We start from the raw sequence: 24,858 nt of genomic DNA, 5'->3' as shown, positions 1-24,858 counted from the left end.
TAACTTACCCTACCATAAGGCACTGAAGTGGAATTAAATCTGAAGTATAAATTTCAATGTGATATTACACAACTGGTTTAATTTGTTTTATATATGTTTATATATATTAGGGGTGTAACTGTACGTGTATTCGTACCGGACCGTTTCGGTACAGGGCTTTCAGTACTGTGCACGTGTGAATGACCGAATGCAATATTTTGATTGTGGAACATAGGTACATTTTCGTGTTTCCAAAGAACATATTAAGTGGCGGAAGTCTCCGGGTTCAGCGCAAATCCCGCCCTGCAGCTGATTCTATGGCTGGTGACACACTGGCTGCGTGGCGTGAGCATGGCTTTTCTGCTGTGTGTCAGTTGCGTGACGGCTGCTTCGTGTTTTCTGTGTCTTTACACACCAGAATCGTGCCTGACGCTTCGCTGGCGCGCTTCTGCTACTGTAGGTGACATAGAGGGAGACCGCCAACAGACCAGGATCTTGTCTTCACGACAACAATATCTATACTTCATGTCGAGCATAAATATAAAGCCTACACTCTAAAAAACGCTGGGTTGTTTTTTCAACCCAACTGCTGGGTTGAGGCCGTTGGATAGGACTTTGGGATGTTTTAACCCAAGTTTGGGTTGAAAATAAGTTAAAAAAAAATTTTTTTTAACCCAGCGGGTCTGGGTTGAGGACGCGGACGTGAAGGAGAGCACGCACGTCACGTCAAGATCGTACGTCTCCAGTGCGAGCAGCCGCCATTATCTCAGCGTGATAGAAGCGAGAAGCGAGTGAAAGACTATGGTAAGTAAATATTCAAAATGTAAAGTTATCTTTTATTGTTTACCCGGTTGTATGAAAGGCGGAAACAAAGGAGCTTAACGTTATATATATATATATATATATATATATATATATATATATATATATATATATATATATATATATATATATATATATACGTTATATATATATACGTTATATATATATACGTTATATATATATATATATATATATATATACGTTATATATATATATATATATATATACGTTATATATATATATATATATATATATATATATATATACGTTATATATATATATATATATATATATATATATATATATACACGTTATATATATATATATATATATATATATATATATATATATATATATATATATATATATATATAAAAAACGGACGTGGTTTTCGCCTCAGACACGGAGGTCTTAACTGCCTCATGTAACGGTACTGAACGGAGGATGTACTTTTAATATAACGTCTGTGAATGTATTTTGTCATATTTACATACGATTTTACATTATCTGAACTTTGAGGCGTTAACAGACGGTTATGATCACGGTTACGCTCATGTGAATTTGTCTTTTTTTTCGCGGTTAAACTGAATGTATGTTTGTCTCCTAAAGGAAACGGCATTGTGTAGTAAAGACTAGCATAATTATTTTGAGGCTGTTGAAGTGGTAACTGTTAAAAGTATGTTTTACATGTAATATTTCAGACTTGTCAAGCTTGTGTCTTCATTGTCCTCGCGCTGAGAGTTAAAGACACAGAAGCTGTTTGTGTGAGGAGTCACAGACCTGTGTGAGGATGAGGTGTTCTTCTGAAGAGAGAGACAGACGGTTTAAGGAGAGTAAACTTCAGAATAACATCAAGTTATCTTTATTTTTACTAAGACTAAAATAATGTTGTTTTTTTAGATGTTGCAATCCAGAGACAAGATAACTTCATTCTTTTGAGACTGATGTAAGTTAAGTTATTATTACTTTTTTTTTTTTAGAAAATTAATGTTTATGTTGTGTCCTGCCTGTTAACTTCACATTTTGATGCAAAACAGTGTGATTTTTATATATATATATATATATATATATATATATATATATATATATATATATATATATATATATATATATATATATATATATATATATGTCTGTATGTATGTATATATATGTATGTATATGTTAATATTTTATTGAAACCATTGATGTCCCTCTTTGCAGAACTCAAACTAAGTTAAGGACACAGAAGTCTGCTTGTGTGAGGAGGTGGTTTTCTCAGCTTCTTCTGAAGAGAGGGAAAGATCGTTTAAGGCAAGTAAACTTCATAATTTCATGTTATCAGTTGTTGTTGTGTTTTACTAAGAGTAAAATAATGTTTGTTTTTTGTTTTTGTAGATGTTAAAAGCAAGAGACATGGGAGAGCATCATTCCTTTGAGATTTTATGTAAGTTATTTTTAGAAAATAAATTTTTCTGTTGTCTCCTGCCGGTTTACTTCACATTTTGATGCAACAACAGTGTGATTACGTGCTCATTTCATTAAGACCATTGATGTCTGTGTTTTTTATTGCAGAAATCAAACCAACTTTGGAGTTGTCTGATTTGGAGAGTCATTATTCTTGGTCTTCGCTCTTAGAGGTAAAGTTCACACAAAAAATCATTTACTTGCCCTCAAGTCATTCCAAACCTATAAGACTTTTGTCTGTCTTTACAACATAAATTAATATATTTTTAGTTTTCTCATAATATTTGTTAATCCATTTATAGTTTAGATAATCAGTATTTTCAAGCTTCATAAATATAGAGTTATTGTAGAAGTAAATTCTGATATTTATTTATGAATACATCTTAAATTATATGATAGCAAACATGTATGTTCAAAATAAAATACTGGTCTCCCAGACCAGCAATGGAGGACACAAAAAGAGAATATTAAATATATTCATATGCTTTCCAAAAAATGAGCAGAGTTTGTATGAGTCTGGAAAAACATGGGGAGAGTAAATTATGAACATTTTAATTATTTGTTGAACTAACGGTTTGAAGAGCAGCCCTCCATGTACATGAATATTGTGAGGTATGTGAATGTCATGTCTGTTTTAATGTTTCAGTAAAGAAGCTTTCTGAAAGTGATATTTATTCAAACAATATCACCTGTCCTCACACTAGTGCTGCCATTATAGACTTCATGAGAGCTGTGATAGACAGACATTAAACAACCGCACAAAGTGTTGAAACTTTAACACCGATTATTTACCTATCCTTACGGATGTGAATACACCTCTACCTGAAAATGGATAGTTTAATTAAATGTTTAATTTTTTCAAATGTGTTTCTCTTAGGCCACTGATGAAGAACAGGCGGTGACTGGGATGTATCCTGGTCAGAGAGGAGAATCTTCTTTCCCCTAAACTGATGCAGCGGTGGTTTTAAAGAAGGACGCTGCCCTGGATGATGTAGAAGATGTCACATGCTGTGCTGATGGGGTTTCTTCATGATTACGTCAGTTATGCTAAAGAGATCATGAAAATTGACCGTGATGCATGATCTTTATTCATGGACTATGAAACAAACTGTAAGTGTATAATTTGTTAAAAAAAAAGCTTTTTCTGTGTTGTTTAGTAGAAGAGTTTACACACTGTCATTCATACACCTGCTCACATTCTTTCACACACACACACACACACACACACATGCGTCTGTTAAATGTTATAATATCAAAGTTAATGTTGTGATTTATTTGTGTACTGTCATGCCAGAATAGTTGGAAAAAAACCCTAACTAATTGTAAATTTATTGTATGTGTTTTCGTATATTTTTATACAATATATACAATTGAACAAAGTCCAATTTGATCTTAAGTTATATTCATCAAATGTTCAATGCTTTGTTTATGAACTCTGTAGCTGTTAATGCCATCCTTTTCTGCATTTCTTCTAACATGTTACTTTTTGACTTTTCTCCTGTTTTTAATAAATATTTTCCTTTTGATAATTATTTGTGTGTAAAAGTGATATTTAAAATGAACAACATATGTAGGTTTAATGCCTAGCTCAATTTGGGTTAATTTTAACGTAGAAATGCATTGTTTCCCCACATGGCTACACTGCGAGTTTATTTTCTGCCAGCAGGAGGCGCTAAGAGCGGGAGAGGTAGGTTTCTCCGGTAACGGCTGCAGAGCGGTGCTGAGCTCACAAACGCTGCCTTATCAAGCACATGCGAAATGATATCGAACATTTTCTAAATACAGTAGTTTTCCTTCTGAAATACAGTGATAAAAAACACCCGCTCTGGTTTTTGAAACCCTGCAATATAGTCATTTTAAACCATAAAAAAAGGCAACCCAGCAGGCTGGGTTAAATATGATAACCCAACTGGTTGGGTTAAAATAACCCAGCGCTGGGTTTGTCCCTTTTTGACCCAGCGCTGGGTTGTCAAAATAACCCAAATTGGGTTGTTTTCAACCCAGCAGTTTTTAGAGTGTACTGATAAAAGACACCGTCAACAGTATTGACGGCAAAATAGACTATGTTTGACAGGTGCAATATGCCAGTGTGTCACCGGCCTAAGGTTTTCAAAAGGCATCACGCGAGTGTGAACATCACTACAACTAGGAAAAAAATGATTGTAATTCAAACGCAGCTCCCGTCGGCATTTAAACAGACTTTACACTATGGAAAAGTTATATATATATTTTTTTTTAAATATGAGCAGGCCTACAAGCTTGGATTGGTAATGCTGCACTGTAATCATAGTTATTTATTTATATTTAGTATTTTATTTAGTGGAGAACTTTGCAGCAGTATTTTATTTCTTATTCTTTTTCATTTTTCATATATATTTTATTAAAAAGTATTTTTTTTTTAAATTGTAAACAAATTGTTAAAAAAAGTTTATAATAATAAACAACCTGCAGTTTAATGTTTGCACTTCTTTCCCTTACTGTACCAAAAATGAACCGAACCGTGACTTTAAAACCGAGGTACGTACCGAACCGTGATTTTTGCGAACCGTTATACCCCTAATATACAGTATACAGTATATATATATATATATATATATATATATATATATATATATATATATAATTTGTAGTTTATGTGATAGGAACAGTGTACAAGTCAAATACTTCTCTGAGAACCAGAAGATTTTTTTTTCACCACATTATAATTATATATAGGCTATCTTTCCACGTACAGTCTCTAATGGCCTGTTCAACAATGCAGAGAAGCTACCATTCCAATAATCTTTTAACTAAAATGTTTAGTTTTATGACTGTTTGTAAAATTTTATTTGACATTTTTAAGGAGAAATCATCTGTAAAATTTTACAGGGGTTTGAATCAGATTCAGTCAGATATTCAGTAATGCCCAGATGGTTCATCTTACCCACTGACTCGGGTCAGCTTACCCTAACCTGGGGCAAACTGAGCCAGAGGCTTTTTTTGAAAACACAAGAAGCCATATTTTTAGTACCCTTTGTTAAAGATGCATTCAACCACATAAGTTTAAAAAATAAAAATAAAAATTTGGCTCATCGTACCCCACTCTCTCCTACGTATTATTAGACAACAGAATATCATTAAAAAACAGCCCCTGAAACAGGAAATATAGCAGGATACCAACAATTTAGCAATTATTTGGGGCTGAATGCACAATTTATTCAGTTGTTCAAGAGGTCTCAGTTCATAATTTACTTGTAAATCTAACAGTGTCAAATTCTGTGAATGGGTAAAACTATTAGAAAGTAGACTTCTAACAGTAATTCAGAGCATCCTGTACATGCTCAAGCGTGCATGTCAATCTTGCCGCTAAATTCACACATATCCATATAGAACTTTAACAGCTTATTTTGGCATTGTCTGCACTTATTTGACGACATTGTCAGTGAGTCCTGTCCACACACAACCTCCACAAAAATGCAGATTTACAGCCAAGCATCTGTGTCATCAGCAACGTCGATTATCTTCTGGTCGAATAAGCTCCAATGTACTGCAATAATCAGACCTGCTTTTAAATGCACCTGGCCTTTTATTCCCAAAGCAACAGAAAAGTAGGTGTGATCTTGGATATATATTTTTTTATATATTGGATTTAAATTTGACCCCTAAAGTTGGCATCAAATGAAACTTCACCCGTCTATTTTCTAAATGCATGTTTAAGATCATATTGTGAGCAATTTATGTATGGTTAAAAAATTATAATTTTTGACCTCATAATGTTTAAATTAGGCATATGTCGGTATCAAATTTTCCTGGTGTGATTAATTGCTAATGCTTTTATCATGATATACAGTATGATCACGATACTGAAATTTATTTGCAAAAAAGTGTTGACAGGTTAATTTTTTTTTTTTACAAAAATAACTGAACATTTTAAAAACAAAGCAATACCCACTAATTTATAGTTAATTTTACAGAGATTAAAGTGCAAAAGAATTCTAAAGACCAACAGGTAACACTTTACAATAAGATCTAATTAGTTCGTCTTAATGTTTTAACATTCACAATGAGCAACAGCTATATTTGCTAAAGAATTTATTAATCTTTTTAAAAAAGAAATACAAATTCAACTCTTAGTTAATGTAAGCTCATTAAATAACAATTGCATCTTTTGATTTTAATAATGTGCTAATGTTGACATTAACTAAGATTAATGAATGTTTAGAATAATTTTTAATTGGCAGTTTAACTAATGAATTAACTAATGTTTACTAATGAAGCCCTAATGCAAAGTTTGACCAAACAATAAAGAATCAAAACACTTTCAAACAATATCTAGGGCATGTTGTAGTCCAGATTAAAATGTAAAAAAGTTAGAAAATAAATAGCCTATTAAGTCTAAATATTTAAGTATGTCAATGTGATGAACACCATAGCAAATAAAACAATCTGAATGCTTGTTTACATGAGTGCGCTCATACATCTTTGATGCAGCTTACAGTAATGTTGTACATTGTGACCAGTTGATGGGGAAAAATATTATTATAATGCATTCAAAATTTTGAATAATTTGTACAGTTATTCTCTGTAATTTGAAGTGCCCACAATAACAATATTTGCATATTCATTATCGTGATATATCGTATTACCAAATACCGACACGTCTTAACATGAAACCCCCACATCTCAGTCTCTGCCCCTCATTTTTTCAATAATCCATTATACTTTGATGTGTCCCAACACGGAAGAAAAGATCTGATGTTACTTCTGTTTCATTGTGACTTTAATAGCAGTTAAAAAAAAAAAATAATTTCACAAGAACTGCTCAATTCCACTTTCTTCAATTTCTGAAAATCCAATCAGATCTGAAATCCAATTACTTCTGTTTCTCAAACAAGACAAAATGATGTGCAGAATTACGAATGATTAAAGGATTTCTGCAGTGTAATCTTGATTAAGCCGACACGACTGCCACGATTGGTTGATAATCACCATACAACAGCATTAGTTAATTTGGCCCAACTAATCAAGCATATGAAACATTTAATCAGAGATAATCATAGCCAGCCCCCACCTCCCATTCCTGCCCCAGTGGGCAATTGTAACACTGATTAGGCCTAGACAGGGCACTCAACAAACAAGGAAGTCCTTCCAGGCTAAGCAGCTGGTGTCCTAGATTACCTCTAGTCAGCTCTTATTTCCTGGCCTTCAATGGGCGACAAGGTGGGATTAAAACAAGGGGTTAGCCTGACGGGGCAAGAGCATACAATGACTACACAAACTGAAGTGATTGGAGAAATGGACTTTACAATCAGTCAGTAACCAAGGCTCCCAAGAGATGGAGAGATGTACAACTTCAATAAGGGTTGCTTTCTTGAAGTGCAAATCCATTAGCTAAATGAAAAGATATGGTAACTCACTGTCCTTGGATTAGCTACAGGCACTACTTGCATCAGTAGAATTAGATTTTTAACTGGGAAAGCAGAGGTTTACTTGAGGTTTTAATCAACTAAAGTGGTCCCAAGGGTCAGCCTTGGGGCACACCGCTAGCCTAGAGATGAAGAAAATGAGATTTGTTCTAAAACCTATGGAGAACCACCCACATAGATACAGATGTTGAGAGAACACATACAGTGTGATATTAGAATCTAAATCAATTGGTGAAAAAGACAGAAGAGACTGGGATAGAGACTTGGCAGTGGATGTATTCAACTCGATGGTTTTGTGCTGAGCCAAGAGAGCAACCTGATCCACAGACCAAATAAGTTTAAATGTCACTGACTAGCAGCACTTTCTACTATAAGCCAATGTCTCCATCACTCTGTAATTTTAAACAGAGTAAGGAAAAAAAGTGGCTTTAAAATGCAGGGCTTGGTAGATTTTGATGGAATAAAGATATGATAGACTATTATAATTATAGTAATTTAGTTCTTTAAACGCATTTAAAATATTAGTCAAATTACATTTGTTTATACAAACACTACCACTCAGAAAGATTTATATTTTTTCTGTAAACAATTAACAATTCTATTAAGTTTTTCCTAATATTACTGTTTAACTGTATTTAAGTAAATAAATACAGCCTTGGTTGAACAAATTTTTCAAAAACTGATTGACCCCACACTTTTGAATAGTATTGTGTATTAATTCACTCAGTCTAGTTTAAAATTGTAAAAGTGGTAAAGTTTTATGCTTCAAAAAGGCAAAATCAAACAGGATGAATCAGAAAAAAACCTTAACCTTTAATGTTGAAAGGATGCCTGAGAATCACTTTCTTTCACTGTTAAAAGTACCATCTTGTCTGTTTCCCACATGCAAATCAAAGGTCAGCTTTATTTGTTATACCAATCTCTAAACACAGGAGCTGCATTGTGCTCCTGTGCGGGCAGTATTTACCAGCTCTGTTTAACTCTGACAGATTGACTGACTGTGGAAAACAGCAAATCTTTAGCTGAACTAATTTTCCGTTTCAAATAACAATTGGGATGAGCAAACTATCCTTTCAAACATCCCCAGACAATACAGACTGCTTTGCAAAACGCTTTCAGTATGACTGTATAGGCATAGAGTAAGACCTTTGAAGCAAAGCATTGTAGCTGCCCTGGATCCTTTTGATGGGGTAACAGACTAAAACTGGCTGGTCTTTCTGAGCACCTGAGTAGAACCATGGGAAACTAGTGTGAGGTCTATTCAAGTGAGTTGTTCTGTCTCACTGTTGATATGAACCGCTTTGCTACACTTCAAGTGGTTTGGTATTTGGCACTGGGAAACTACGAAACAAGAGGTTCAGTCAGAGGCCAAGATCCTAATCGAATGTAGTGTCTAAATTATTAAACTCATTTAGAAGTATTTAAAAAGTATATCAATCTAAAACCTAACTGCACTCTTTCAAAAGTTCAAGGTATCAAAACAACACTGTGGCTTAAATATGCATAAATGCGTATGCAATTGCCACATAAAACTGATTAATACTTCAATCTCAGTAAGGACTTGACCAACATTTAACAGTATTGAAAGGGCTGAGGAGATTGTCTTGGACACCTTTACATAGGACGCTTCAAGAGGAGCCAATATTTTTAAGTAGTCTTCATGCTTAGAGAGATACTGATGTGAATTGTGAAGACAGTGAGAGATTCTCCATAAGTTCCCAATATTGCTTTACAAGTGGCCCTAAACCGTATTTGGACACTTGAGCAAAACCTTTAAATCTACATCCTTCATAAGCAAACAAATGATGTACTGTTATAGCATTTCTCAGAACTAGTTTTCAGTGGATGCATAAAGCTTAACCATAGGTGTGTTTAAAAAAAAATAATAAAAAAACCTCTCTTTAGGAAAACCAGAAAGGGTACTTTTCGACCTAATCTTAAACAGCGTTTCTGGTGATTTATCATTTAAACCCTAACAAATTTCATTGTGAAATGTTTTGTGAAAGCTTAATTGACACAAGTTTAACATTGTTATCTAATGCAGTAAAGTTCAAATATCACAAAAAGTACCAAATAATATTTGAGGCCAATGTTCATGTAAACAACTGTCAGTTTACATCAACTCACAAAATTGAGAAAGGCATCTGCTTACAAATCCATCAATACAAAAATTCCAAATCTATTTAATGAAAAACACAAGCGCAAGAGTGCTGTTAATGTTAATGTGACTGTAGATACACAGCCTTAGTCAGGGTATTTAACCATTTAACTTTGGACAGGAACAAAAAACAACGCTGTGGGGGGTGAAAGTACTGTGCGTTCAATGGATTGTAATGTTGTTCAACAACATACCGATTGTTCAGCTGACAAAAAAAAAAAAAAAAAAAAAACATCTAATCTGAATCTAATGCCGCGTTCCAGGCAACCCATAACCCATGTTCTTCCAACCTTCTACCTGTGAAAGTGCACTGGAACAGCAGTCAAACCCGTGACTTCCCACCTGTGAATTCGTACTAGATTGATGTACTCCCAGTTCCGAGCACTGTCGTCACATAGCTCGCGAAATAACAATGACATCCCCTACGGATAATATTGCCTACGGATGGAGTGTTAATTCAAGTGGTACACGTTGAAAAATAGATTTTAGGACAATATAACGTTGCAATAAAATTAATAATCTACAATAGCTACAATTCCTTACACTCAGGAAGTTTGGCGTGACTTGCCTGGAACGCTACAAAATCGTGAGTCGTGGTTTGAAGTCGTGACTTACGGGTTCAAAAACCTGCCTGGAACGCAGCATAACGTCTGCAGGGCTCCTGCCCTCCAGGAATTGTTTTTGACATTCCTCACAGCCTTGTTTCCTTCAATATGGCATATAACCTTTTTAATGTCTATTCAGACCTCAATAGCAAATTATATTGCTTTTCTACAATCGTTACAAAATAAATAAAGGGGGGGGGGGGGGGGGGGGGCAAAAGGGTTAGTTGAAAGAAAAGAAGCCAGAGTGCAATGAAATGTACATCTCCAAGCAACATGCCATAAACCTACAAAAATATTAGCTGGAAATCCTACACTTTTCATTCCATTGATTTTTCATTCCAAAGCAACATGGAGCAGGACATCATAACTCATTTGTCTGTCCAAAAATGTGTAAAACGTGTTATCTTTTTTATTATTATTTAGTGTAAACATCTTAACTTTTTGCTTTAACTTTATTGCTATTTTTTTTTTTTTTTTTTATCCTAATGTACCCCGGCTATCTTTGTAAACCAATAAATGAAACGGCAAAAAAAAAAGTCACATGGCCACAAGTCTAGAATGACCACGTCTTAATACACAGACTGACATTCTCGGTCTTGAACTTACAAACACAGACAATATAAACAGAGAGAAGTCCCACTGCCGAGGGATTACATAACCAGAACTAACCATTTTATGCATGTATAAAAAAATACACAAATTAAAAGTTCCCCTAGTTCAGTTTTTCCCACCTGCTGAAGCACTCTGCTGGTGCTGTTTGTAGACTCATACAAAAAAAAAAAATATATATATATATATATATATATATATATATATATATATATATATATTTGTTGCGCAATAAGCTCGCTGATGGACAGCCAGGCTATAAGTTTGAACCTGTTGCATGCATGCATCTGCGACCATATGCCTGCCCTCAAACTGTATAACACTGTGTGCTTTTCTGCAGGAATACATACTGTACAGACAGAGAAGAGTTCAACTCATGGATGATAAATATAGGAAAATATTGTCAGGTTAATGCCGCACCACAGCTGGTTTACCTTCAACGGACTGTCCGATACTGTGTAGATGTGTGATATCAGAAAACCTCCTGTTGACGTCTTTCAAATACTGCTCCATTTCCATGCTGTTATGATAGCGAAACTCCAGACCGTGAATGGATGACAGCCCGGACCATAAGAACAGGCAGAGCGTGAAGACAAACATCCTTTGAGCCGACACAACTGAAGAGTGTGGAAAACTTTTCTAGAAAACAGAGAACACAATGACGTTATGTACCCTTATCTTAAATCATTTTAATTGACATTGTCTGTCAATATGGATACATATTTATAAAGCCTTGAGGGTTGGAAAAAACATTCACTAAACATGTTTCTTTATATGCCAGGTGTGTACTATTTCCAAAAATGCAATCTCGATAGGCAGCACACTAGGAAATAATTTGATATACAGTATGGACAGAAGAACCCAATGTTGTCTATGCAACATAAACAACTAATATTCAGAATTACCCTTTTTAAAAATAATTCTAAGCATTATATCTGCCTAATTTGTTTTTGGTGCCTGCTTTGTAGGCATCATTACGTACCATAATTAATATTATCCATCTATCTATGCCTAATGCACTAAATAAATACCCTTACAAAAGGTACTGTGGTGGCAACACTGAAACACACATTAATACAATTGTACTGACTTTCACACAGTATTTCAAGGTACTTAAAATAATTGTGTTCACATGATCCACAACATGATGGTGTTGCACCTAACAGGTCAGCAGTAATCTAATATGCCTTAAACAGCAGTAATGGAATATGCTTTCAGATCAAGGTTAATGTTTGTTTGTTTTTAAATGTCAGCCTTTTCTAGGAGCATGTAATATATTCCTATTTGTGTGTGTGTGTGTGTGTATGTGTGTGTGTGTATTTGTTGAGGACAATAAGGCACCTATGATTGTCATAATTGCAAATTTATGGATAAGGTTAGTAGGTAAAATATTCTTTACATATTTGTGGTGCAGTATACATGTATATGTACACAAAGTCAAAGCAGTGTGTGTATAAACAGACTACAGTATCAACAAATAATTAAAACCACCATTGTGCTCTTTAATTATAAATAAAACATGACATGATTTATAAAAGAAGAAACAAACTGCATTACTTCATAAAGTATACTACTAAATACCCAAACAACTCGAGACGTTGTACTTAGTAATGAGAGTAAACGAGCAGCTTACCTCTCGCGCGTTCTCTGGGACTGTTTAGGTGCTTCTCCTGTTTGTCCAGTTACTCTCTTGTCATAATATCTTACAAGAAGATGTCAATAAAGTGCACACGTTGTCGTCCTGCTCGCGTCATTGAAGAAATGAAGGTGTCTCGTGCCATACCGCAGCCTCGTGTGTGTTTGGTGCAACTGTAGTGACTAATGAGAGGAGGCGGAGCGCTCACACACACACACACACACACACACACACACACACACAGTCTGAATCAATGACACTTTAACATAACTTACTTGGGGTGTTCGGTGAACTACTGTTTATTAATCTATGTATTAACATTCAGTTTCAAATGTACGTCATACACGTACAGCGACAGGTATTATCTGAAAGCTATTTGCATATTCCAGTATTGCGTGCGTGAAATCTTGACCAATCCAATTTGCATATTCTGCTGCTACTGACTGTTTTATTTTATATATATATATATATATATATATATATATATATATATATATATATATATAGCTATATAATAAAACAATAAAATATACAAAAAAAAAAAAAAACATTCAAAATTGTAACGATTGCTATGAACAACATTGCAAACACCATACAAGAGGGGAACACAAAGAACGAAAGGAAAATGCTTTGCTGCCAAAATGTTTCACTTTAGACTAATCAGAAGATCTCTTGAATATTTTCTGACAGATTTTAGGTGGAGCACTCATCTCCAGTTACCTGCAGAGTCCCTAGGGGCAACAGTACAACCAGATAAATGACATACCTGTTACTTGAAGCTCATGCTTTACTGCTGAGTTTACTGCAGAGTTACGCATTAGTGAGAACATTAGAAGCAGATGTGTATGTTGTCCAAAAGATCACATAAATACATCGCAGTGTAGTTACAAATAAACTTGACATTCGCATTGCCTCCTGATCTAAAAACTGGACCAGTGCTTAAGCTGTAAGTGAATAAACTTTAAGAGCGCCCTACAAGGAAAAGATCCTTTATCAACAAACTTAATCTAGACCTATGTTTTTAAAGAAAACCAGTGACACAAGTACAGTATTTACCTTTTTTTTTTTTTCAATACCAGAAGGTGCCCTGAATTCCAGCCCATGACATGTCCTCATACATGAGTCATGTCTAAAGAAGGATGGCACTTTAACTGATCTATAATCTCCTCAAATACTCCAAAATCTTTAACAGTAACCTACCATTAAGGTACGGTCACAGACACGGTTGAAATCCAGACCTTTAAAAAGAGATTCATGTGACTGTGAATTTTGAATTTGGAGGGTAAAAGATTTCCACACAGAGATTTCGCAAAGGACTCAAAGGACAAAAGCTCCTTGGACTGAAAACGACTTCTTTATGAGTTACGCTTCAAAGAATACATTGCTAAACTATTGACAATAGACAATAGACATGAAATATCACAAACACTTGCAAATGTTACCATACCTTTACTCCTAAAAATGGTCATATTCATCCTTGTTTGACAAATTTTCATGGACAAAATCCAGTCATTTCAACAGCATTCCACATGATTGGGATTTTTGCACGAAGTTGAAAACATCTTAAAATCTGTATCCATTCAAGCCTACAATACCAGTCTCACTGTAAACCCCCCATAATAGCTCTTGCACATCATTATGTGCTGCGTGTGCAAAAGTGTGTTTATGCATGTGGTTATCTGTGTGCTCAGACGTCTGGAGGTGTTCACCGGAATATGTCTGTACACATCCACATCTGACAAGAGGTTGTAAGTTATGTATGTTACATAGTTTACAAGTACCTTAAGAAAAGAAATAAGCCAATGTCATTTACAGGTATGGTATCTATGAAATGTCACATTTTGTCAAAAATTTTAAATGAAATTTCTAAAAATAAAAATCAGCTAAACCTAGACTAGTTAGACCAGCGAATAAACCTGATTTCTGTTTCTTTGGGTTGGCCTTGCTCTTTATTTGGCCACTGGTCGGCTCATTTTTAGGTCAGTCTTTATAAACAATGGGTTGCGTCAAACAAATTTGGACAGAGCATTAATCAACAGATCAATCCTCTAGTGAACGCTGACAGGACGCCCATGAATTATGTCATTTTAAACACTCAACAACAAATAGTTTCCAGTGACCTGAAGGCAAAATCTTCTCCTCTATAGTCATCACGTTGTTCCAGAAAATAGTATACACATATACAGTTTCATTTCAACACCTTGTGTCTCGGTTCTTAGCTTTTAGGAAATTCACTTTTCCTGATGTGGCTTAAGTTGACTGTTTTCATAATAAATGAGTGAAATAATTAAATTGAACTGTTTCCATACCTACTGTATGTTCGGCAGAGACAAAGAAGTCACGAGGACTGGATACAATGGCCTGTCTGTATCATGAAATAATAAACATCAATCACTCTTATCATCATGCCCAGGATACAAATATTGTATGGTTGTCAACGCGATTCACTGTTTTGAAAATAACTATGAGAAGTTTCCATATGGCAGCTTTATTAGTAAGTTTGTCTAAGAATTGAGACCATGACCTTTTAAATCGAAAAGGTTTTGACCAAAATGTTCAGTCTAGTGGGTGAAAAACTCAGGCTTTGCCATCCGGGCCTGCAGTTTATTGTCAGTAGAGTCAATAAAGTCATATATAACGAAGATTAAACTTTTATATTGAGCTTTGTTCGGAGTAAAATCCTGCACCAGCCTTACCTACTTCATGAATTGTTAAGTTTGAAATAGATCTCTGGTATCAAATAGCACAATATGTTTAAACAGGAGGAGACATCTGGTGGCTGTAAGAAGAGCATGCATCCAAATATTTAGCAGTCTTTAGAATTTGAACCACTCACATATAAACAAGTGAGATGTCAAAACTCAACTACATATTTCCTGCTCTCACACACACAAAATAGAAGCCACTTTTTTTTTATCACCCCATGCTGTTTTATTAGAGAAGGGGAATGCTAATAATTAAGTTGCATTTAGTAATTTACCAAAGAAATATTCAATTCAACAATCTGAAATGGAACGTTGTCATGAAGTGTTCTAAACCAGTTTATTATACTGCAATGACAAGCCTGGTTCAAGAAAACAATTCGGTGCTAGAGCAGTGAATAAATTAGCTTGCTTGTCCATGAATAAGACATGGGAATAAATTGATAGGATTCTGAATAGCAGACAGGATAACAAAGGGATACATAAGGAGTGTGTGTTGTATTAGGAAATAATTCATCTACTACTGTACATGTTCAGTAGCAAACATATCGGTGTGTATAAATGAATGAATGAGTTGGTAGTATTGTCATGCCATATAATCAAGTTCTGTTGGCCATATAAAAAAAAAAAAGACAAGGGCCATGGCAAGTGATGTTTAGTGAATAATATTAAGATGATAAAATGATAAACACAGGTCTACCTAATATCCATGTGGTTGGAGGAAACAATGCTGGTAAAGGTTCCAACTGATTTTACCAACAGATCTTCAGTGAGATAAAACTTAAATTTGATAATCTGTTGTACAAAAAATAAATAAAATAAAATAAAAAAAGATAATAAATTGATCACTGGGTAACAGCACAGGTAGAACCAACTTTACACAGCAACTGCATGCTACAAACTACCAGCCATATTATTGAAATATTGGACAGATTTTTGATACAGTAACTACTTGTATAACTTGCACTAGACATCACAGACATACATTCTTCAGATGAATTTGGATAAATTGTGCCACGTTAACGGTCCCAGTTTACTTAAATGCACCCTTTGTTAAAGACTTCTCTTAATGACAGTAAAACAGTGTTGTAATATTCTGCTTGCTGCATCCAAGGAAGCTTTCAATATTTTCATCAAGCTCTGTTATCAGTTGGTCAATGAAAATGACCCCAGTGAAATGAAAATATTAGATCTACTTGCTGGTAACTGCAACAGATTTTGAGAACGCAAATACCTATTAATATTCCCTTTCAATTTAAGATTAAATATCTGCATTTTATATATAACCTCAATAAACAAACCTTACAAACAAGGTTTTTACTTTCACTTGAACACTGTAGTGATGCATTGAAATGCTCTGTCCAACAGTGTTTACATTCACTGTTAGTTGTTCGTAATTTACATATCTAACCTAGACAAATCTTTGTTCTTATAAAATATATTCATAATCAAGGACTAAAGTGTCCTCTAAAACATGCTAATGTCTGAAATGCATTAAAAAAATAGATGATGATTGATCATTAACCCTCTATTTAAATATCTCAGTGTGCTAACCAAAGGAAAAAAAAAAATCTCTCTTTGCACATTAAGCTTTGTTATATTGCTCACATCGCCAGTTAATGGTTATATTATGGACAGAAATGTACAAACAAAAGCAACAGTAAATTCTTCAGTCAGCCTTTCATCAGTACAAATGCCTGAAAATGGCAACTCTTGTGTGGTAAGACTTGCCAGACAAATGAACAAACAAACGAACAAACAAAAACGAACGCAAAAAACATTAAACCAACACAAAACTGCTTGCTAGCCATCACTCATACAGTGTATCCCTCTTAGAGCAGCATGGACTCCTGCATTGCAAAGGCCTCCTGCGCCTGCCTGTAGTGTGTTCCTCCGAACAGCGGGGGGAGCTGTTGTCTTCCAGAGTGCTCTTGGTAGGGTCCTCTGAAATGGAGCACAGCATCTGAGATATTTGCAGGGGCGAAGTTAAACTCCTGAACGGGGTGAATGGGAGAGAGCTGAGCTTTCTGGAAGCTGGGAGATCGAGGTAGTCCCACAGGAGACCGTGGAGGCCCTGCCTCCATGCCCCCATACCAGCCCTCTCTCCGTCTGTGTGGCTCATAACGCAGTTCTGTGGGCGGGTAAGCTGGAGAGCCCATCAGTCGGGTGGGTTGTCGCAGGTAATACCCACCCTCTTCAACACTGTCTTTCTGGGACGAAAGCTCGACAGGAGCAATCCTGAGAGGGGGCATGTTTGGGGGTGGCCGTCGGTAGGTTAAGTAGCTGTTGTTCACCAGCATTTTCTCTGGTGAAGGGTTAGACGAGCCACGTCCCGTAGTTGCATCAAGTTGCTCAGTGTATGGCTGGCCATATAGTCTATCCTCCGACTGGGAATCTAAAATGTAGGGAGTGTATACAGGAATCATGCCGGGTGGGTAGTGCAAAGGTGCACGGGGTTCTGGTTTGCTCTGTTTGGGCATTCTAAAGGGAGAGACGCCAGTTCCATCACTAGGGGGGCGGGTGGGACTTCCCTGTCTCAAAGAAGGTCCGGCGTATGGTCGGGAGGGGGGGCGAGAGGGTGGTTTCTCAAGCTCTATAATCGCCATAACCCCTCCGTCTGGTCCTGGGACATTGTCGTATTGCGAGGCGTTGGAGGCACGGTTTGAGCCTGGAACAAATGCTGGAACAAATGCGGTGGCCTCCTTTGGAGTTAGGGAGCTGGGCGAGGGTGGAACACCCATAGTTAGACTCGACTGGCTTTCCCGAAGTGCTGCATTCTTGACTGCTTCAAGTTTGTCCTCTGAAGGCTTGACCCAACGAGGTCCAATGTCCCTGCGCATACTGGATCTAGCATTGGAGTTGTGATTTGCCTGGTTCTTGGACAGTGCCTTCCCACCAGCTGTTGCGCTGCTATGGGTTGGGACCCGTTCCTTTTGAGTGTCCACACCACGTCCATTCCTCTCTCTCTTGTCTGGATGAGGTACCTTGTCCAGGGAGCTGGGTGGCCGACTTTCTTGGTCCCTCTCTGGTGTTCCATCAGTGTCCGGACCAGACTCTGCTTGTTTACTGACACTTGTGGCAGGGCTCGAACCACGACGGGGAAGTCCCTCAACTGTCTTCCTGACTGACTGCCCGTTAGCCACATGATTCGCAAATCCTGGAGGCTCAGGAGGAAGTTGACCTAATGGTTTCTTAGGGAACTCATCCTCCTTACCTGCACATGATAGAGGAATAACCAATCAGTGCTATTATTTGTACAGAAATGTCAAGTATTAAAGACCCCATGAAATTGAAAATGTTATCTGCATTAAAAATGTGCAATCACTCTCTTTTCATTTGAAACAGCTCAAAACATTGATGACTCCTCTTGCACATACAAATTGCTGACCAATAAAATGCTATCTTCTGGAAAACCGCATTTCATGGAGTCTTTTAACCAGGGATCTCCAAACTCCAAACTCCAAACTGGAGGGCCAGTGTCCTGCAGAGTTTAGCTCCAACCCTAATTAAACACACCTGAATCTAGGCCTGTTTCAGAAATCGCCCCCTTCACGCACAAATAGGACGCTATTTGAAGAAACAGCCATTTGTAGTGGTGTTCGAAACTGTAGTGGACATTCTTAAATACACTCATTCAATCCCACAGCAAACGCAAGTGTACAATCATTGCACGCTGAACAGCTAGAGAATACCCATAATGCACTGTAAGAGTCGAGTGCCAAATGAATTGCCATATTTCACAGTTTAAATGATTATTAAACAACAAGCACAAACAATGCAGAAGTGGCAGTCACTCTCTCATTTTAATTTACTCCAAGTAAGATAACTTAGTGACCTATAAGGAATACTGAATGAGGGTTTAGGGGGCGATTTCGGATACAGCCAAGGTTTTACTAGGCATACTAGAAACTTCTAGGCAGGTGTGTTGTGGGAAATTGGAGCTAAACTCTGCAGGACACTGGGCCTCCAGGACTGAGTTTGGAGACCCTTGTTTTAAACAGTCAGAATATAAACAAACACTGAAGTGCAAGACTCATGCAGCTGAATGTCTTTTAGAAAAACCAAACTGGCAAATAAAACAAGAGTTACAGTTGACGCTTATTTCAAATAAAACCAAAGCACAAACAACCATGGCTGGTGTCAAATCAAAGCTCAGACTGGGAACAACGGAGGAGTCAAGAAGCTAAAAGTATGAATGAAAATATTATCACAACACTTACAGTTCAAGACTGACTGTGAACATATGAACCATGTGGAGAAAAGATGTGTTAGGTAACATTTTGGAACACACAGCATGTGCACAATATTCACGTTCGCAGTGAAGAAAACGGAAGAAAACGTCAAGGGAGTGATGAACGTTTACAAACAGATACTGATGGTTAGGGCGGATATTGGTGTGCATTGCAAAGGGGCTTGAGGAACGCAAACGTCAAAGACGCACAAACCCATTAACACTTCCAAAGGTGCTGGTTATCATATTTCGGGTCCAAAATTAAGATTTGCCAAGCTGGCCCAATGGATGGCATGTGCGTTTTAAATCAAAACTCGTTTGTTCACGGTTTCTCATGCAAATCAAATCGAACAGAAGATTTGACTCCGAATTGATTTCTATATTTAGCTAATGATGCAATACTCTATCATACAAAAATACCCATGTTAAAAATATTTGTATTTCTCACTTTTGGTAGTGAATTATTCTAAGTGTGTTTATTATTAGCATTTATGTCATCTTAGATTATTTGTATTTATTATTATTTTTAGATTATTTTTTTAAGAGCTAAGGACTTTTTTCATGAAGGACACATGCCTGGCCCAAATTGGGTATCTTTGGAAACAAATCATTTATTTATTTATTTTCAACAGGTTTTGTGTTGTGAGTGCAACTTTGACAAGGTAGGCAGCTTATTAATATACGTACACACACACACACACACACACACACACAAAGCGAAATAAGAAATATCTATGGTTCTCTATTCTCATCATCTACTTAATTAATTTTCCATTGTCAGATGTGGCAAAAAGTTAATATTGGACACTTTTATCTACTGACAAGTGTGTTATTTTATTTGCTTAAGTTAAATGTATTCATAATAACCGTCTTTTTTACGTTTCTAACATACAGTACCCCACAACACATTTTTGTGACGTTCTCAAAACAAACATTTTCAATAAATGAAACCCTCCAAATCCAGGTTTTGTGAGAGACAGAGAAACAAACGAGGTGAAAGGGACATGTGTGCAGTTGGGGGAAGACGAACGGATGATTGGTTGATTGACAGATAAAGTAGTCAGTGCATTTTTGCCCACCGGTTGGTTTTGTAGGTGGGTTGGGGCCCCCCTTTCCCAGAACCACTAGTGTAAGCAGAGGCTATGTTTGAAGCGAAAGGGAGAGAACGCAGATTAGACAATCAGTACATAGCAGCAGTGAATGAGTGTGTGTTTGTGCGAGAGATAAAGGAACAGAGTCAGAGAGAGATTATCAGGAGACGGTATGTGCAGTAGGATGCGTCCCTCGTTTTATGATTTCAGTGCATGTGTGTGTTTAAAGTACCTGGAAGTGGCAGCTCCAGTTTAGATCGTCTGAGTTCAGACATGGAGTGTTGAAGCTGCTCTATCACAAAATCATCCTCAAAAAAGAAATCCTTTGACAGAGTCACCTGCAGAAACTTCACCAGCTCCTCCATGGACAATTTCAAGAGGGTTTCTAACACACAAACACACAGAGAGCAATGAGGATACAAGTAGTTAGTATAATAAGAAGACCAATACACTAATTATAGCTAATTACAATTATTATAGTCTATCCTTATCAAGTCCTTTCAGGGTTTATTTTGCACATCCATCATCCATTTGTATTTATTATGAATCATTTGTAATTATCTTTATAATATCGGGGTTGTTACTTTTGTGGAGTTTGAGGATGGTATAGGACATTGCAGTTAGAACTCGCTCTCCTTCCAGAATATAGATGTCCCATATTCTCAATGTAAGTGTGAATGGAGTCTATTCAATAAAACACATATTAATACAGTCAAATTAGTAAGGTTTCAAAATGAACAACAGATAATAATGCAACATAACATAATGATATGCTTGGATTTACTTAAATAACATTTAAAGCGTGCATACCCGATCCAAGAAACACTGAAAAAACCATTTCATAGTGTACAGGCTGGTGTACACTTCTTGATTATCCTGTAGAGGGAAGCAAAGGACAGGTATTGTACAGGAATGACATCAAAATACACTTAAAAAACATTCACACATATATACTAAAGGCTACATACAGGTGCTGCTCAATAAAGTACAATGTCGAGGAAAAGTTCATTTATTTCAGTAATTCAACTCAAATTGTGACTGTCGTGTATTAAATAAATTCAACACACATAGAACAAAGTAGTTTAAGTCTGGTTCGTTTCATTGTGATGATTTGGCCCAAATTTAACAAAAACCCACCATTTCAAAAAAAAAAAAAAAAAAAAAAAACATTTAGTGAATTGTTGGCCTTCTGGAAAGTATGTACATGTGCTCAGTATTTGGTAGGGACTCCTTTTGCTTTAAATACTGCCTCAGTTCAGCGTGGCATGGAGGTGATCAGTTTGTGGCACTGCTGAGGTGGTCTGGAAGCCCAGGATTCTTTGACAGTGGCCTTCAGCTCTTCTGCATTGTTTGGTCTCTTGTTTCTCATCTTCCTCTTGACAATAGCCAATAGATTCTCTCTCGGGTTCAGGTCTGGTGAGTTTGCTGGCCAGTCAAGCACACCAACACCATGGTCATTTAATCAACTTTTGGTGCTTTTGGCAGTGTGGACAGGTGCCAGATCCTGCTGGAAAATGAAATCAGCATCTTCAAAAAGCTGGTCAGCAGAAGGAAGCATGAAGTGCTCCACAATTTCTTGGTAAATGGTTGCAGTGACTTTGGTTTCAAAAAACACAATGGACCAACACCAGCAGATGACACTGCAGCCTAAATCATCACAGACTGTGGAAACTTCAAGCAACTTGGGCTATGAGCTTCTCCGCCCTTCTTCCAGACTCTAGGACCTTGGTTTCCAAATGAAATACAAAACTTGCTCTTATCTGAAAAGAGGACTTTAGACCACTGGGTAACAGTCCATTTCTTCTCCTTAGCCCAGGTAAGACGCCTCTGACGCCGTCTGTGGTTCAGGAGTGGCTTAACAAAAGGAATACAACAACTGTAGCCAAATTCATTGACACGTCTGTGTGTGGTGGCTCTTGATGCCTTGACCCCAGACTCAGTCCATTCCTTCTGAAGTTCTCTAAAATTATTGAATCCAGTTTGCTTGACAATCCTCATAAGGCTGTGGTTCTCTCGTTTGGTTGTGCATCTTTTACTTCCACACTTTTTCCTTCCACTCAACTTTCTTTTAACATGCTTGGATACAGCACTCTGTGAACAGCCAGCTTATTGGCAATTCATTTTTTTTGTGAATTACTGAAATAAATGAACTTTTCCTCGACACTCTATATATGTATATTTGAGCCACTTTTGAGCAATCTAATCAAATAATTAAGGGAGAAAAAGTGATACTTGTTCATCATTCTTAAACTAAGAGCACACTGTGAGCTTTATAGCTATATACTGCAAATGTAGGTCATCCAAGTATCCTATGCATGCAGAAGATTTACATATTGTGCACAGTGTACATACTGCAAAAAAAGTGCAAGTATTATGGTTGTACTATACACCATTTGGAACAAAGCCACGTGTTCTCTCTCTCTCTCTCACTCTCTCTCTCTCTCTCTCACACACACACACTAACTTTGAGTGAAAGCTTATCTTTCTCTTTTATCCTCTTCCTAATCCTAATCCATTCACATCAAAGGCTGCCGTCTCTCACACACAAATAATTAATTAATTAATCCATCTCATTATTTATTAATATTGCCTTTTATTAATTACTCTGCCCTTTAATGAATCCCAGGCTGGCATTTCTTTGTGAATTCTTTGTTACATCAGCGCTCAGCGTTGGCCAGCTGCTCAAGTTTGCTTGAAAAAAGACACCATTACACTGACAAATAAAGATTACAGGCCAGAAGTGATGGAATATGGTCTAAAAATAAGACTGGATATGAAGCTTTTCAGACACTGAGAAAAAGGTAATTTAGGACACGCAGGGCAAAATTAATCAGGACAAAACTAATATCAACACTATTAAAAAAGTCTTACATGAAAGTAGTGTGTACCGTGATGTTTTACAAGTGAAGTGGTTTAAAGTTCAGATGTCCCACTTTTGAATGTACTGCATGATGTTTGTCTGTCTTACTAGATGTTGTTTGAGCTTAGGCATCATCTTCTGCAGGATCCGGTCATGATGCTCCTGGAAGCGCATGAGTTTAGGGAACCCTGGTACAAAGAAACCTGTACAGACACAACATTTTTTAAATTTAGAACACAAATCATAAGCAAATTGAATATATATATATATATATATATATATATATATATATATATATATATATATATATATATATATATATATCTTAATGTATAGAAAATGAATAATCATACTAATAAAGCAATTATTTTATTTTATATATCTATTATTATTATTATTATTATTATTACATCAACTACTACTACTCAACAACAGTTGAACACCACTGTTCTAAAATGAGTAAAGGTGTGTGTGTGTGTACCATGCATGGCATGTTTCTGTCCAGACAGCAGTTTGACCAGTGCCCAGAAAGCATCTTCCTCATTCATATAGATGAGTAACAGAGCAGTGATCTGACTCATGCCCTGACAATAGCCCACCTCCTACACACACACACACACACACACAAGAGAGAGAATCCATAGTGTGTAGGTTCTTTCCACACATCAATCAAGCGCAAGCACATACTCATAAAACTTATTGGTACTGAGGTAGCATTTTAATTCAGTATTGTGTCGTCAATTGGAATCGACATGGCAATATTTGTGGACATTTTTTACTCACCGTGTTATATACAGAATATGCTGTGAGTACATGAAACAGATCCTGCTGTCTAAAACACACAAGCACACACAAAACTATTATGGTCAAATAATCAGTTTTTCTGCTGTATATGTCATGGGTCATTAGGTTTAGCACATTTTTGTATGTTCTCTTATGTCTCATTGCTGTTTTTAGTTCTTATGGATGTCTAAGGTCACACTGTGAGAATGATCTGACCCTTTCAAATCTCCACAGGTAAATGCCACATCAGTCAATACGGGCGCTTTAGCCCTGTCACAATTCAATACACCAATAACTCCAAGAGAAATGGTGGGGTGTGGGCATCTTTCTCTCGCGCCATTGCGTTCGCAACTTTTCCATTTCACATGCTGGTTAAAAGTAGCAGTTTTATGGCCATGAGAAATGGAAGCATCGAGGAGAAATAAAAAAAATATACATTTTACACAGACACAGATTAAAGCTCTACCTAAAAAAAAGCCTCCATCAGCAAAGCAATTCAGTACGAAAGCCTGAGAAAAACACCACCGTTTG

General features: G+C 36.5%; 2 protein-coding genes and 1 long non-coding RNA gene across 8 annotated transcripts in view; 1 reads left to right on the top strand and 2 right to left on the bottom strand.

Annotated features, from left to right (window-relative positions):
* cpm (carboxypeptidase M) overlaps positions 1-12,831 on the bottom strand; it is a 45,531-nt gene extending 32,700 nt beyond the window's left edge. Inside the window, exons 1-2 of the mRNA XM_052555118.1 lie at positions 12,658-12,831; positions 11,459-11,663 (exon numbers count right to left, since the gene is read on the bottom strand). Coding sequence (XP_052411078.1) covers positions 11,459-11,624 — 166 coding nt within the window. The 5' untranslated portion in view covers positions 11,625-11,663; positions 12,658-12,831. The remainder of the gene's footprint in view (positions 1-11,458; positions 11,664-12,657) is intronic.
* LOC127956868 (uncharacterized) lies at positions 1,191-4,123 on the top strand. Its single transcript, XR_008153653.1, has 5 exons — positions 1,191-1,747; positions 2,005-2,049; positions 2,179-2,227; positions 2,356-2,420; positions 3,125-4,123. It is a non-coding gene; the product is annotated as an uncharacterized LOC127956868 (long non-coding RNA).
* A 2,852-nt stretch (positions 12,832-15,683) lies between the features above and the next one.
* The window catches only part of usp6nl (USP6 N-terminal like), a 61,623-nt gene continuing 52,448 nt past the window's right edge, over positions 15,684-24,858 (bottom strand). For all 6 annotated transcript variants that reach the window (XM_052554734.1, XM_052554733.1, XM_052554735.1 and 3 more), the window contains 7 exons: positions 24,328-24,376; positions 24,026-24,146; positions 23,653-23,747; positions 21,495-21,560; positions 21,269-21,368; positions 20,917-21,069; positions 15,684-18,576 (listed from right to left, as the gene is read on the bottom strand). In XM_052554734.1, the coding sequence (XP_052410694.1) occupies positions 17,195-18,576; positions 20,917-21,069; positions 21,269-21,368; positions 21,495-21,560; positions 23,653-23,747; positions 24,026-24,146; positions 24,328-24,376 (1,966 nt within the window). In that variant the 3' untranslated portion in view covers positions 15,684-17,194. The remainder of the gene's footprint in view (positions 18,577-20,916; positions 21,070-21,268; positions 21,369-21,494; positions 21,561-23,652; positions 23,748-24,025; positions 24,147-24,327; positions 24,377-24,858) is intronic.

This window comes from Carassius gibelio, chromosome B4 (assembly GCF_023724105.1).
Source record: "Carassius gibelio isolate Cgi1373 ecotype wild population from Czech Republic chromosome B4, carGib1.2-hapl.c, whole genome shotgun sequence".
NCBI classification, from domain to species: Eukaryota; Metazoa; Chordata; class Actinopteri; order Cypriniformes; family Cyprinidae; genus Carassius; species Carassius gibelio.
The sequence above is the reverse complement of the archived record's forward strand: the minus strand, read 5'-3'. Positions and strand labels throughout refer to the sequence as shown.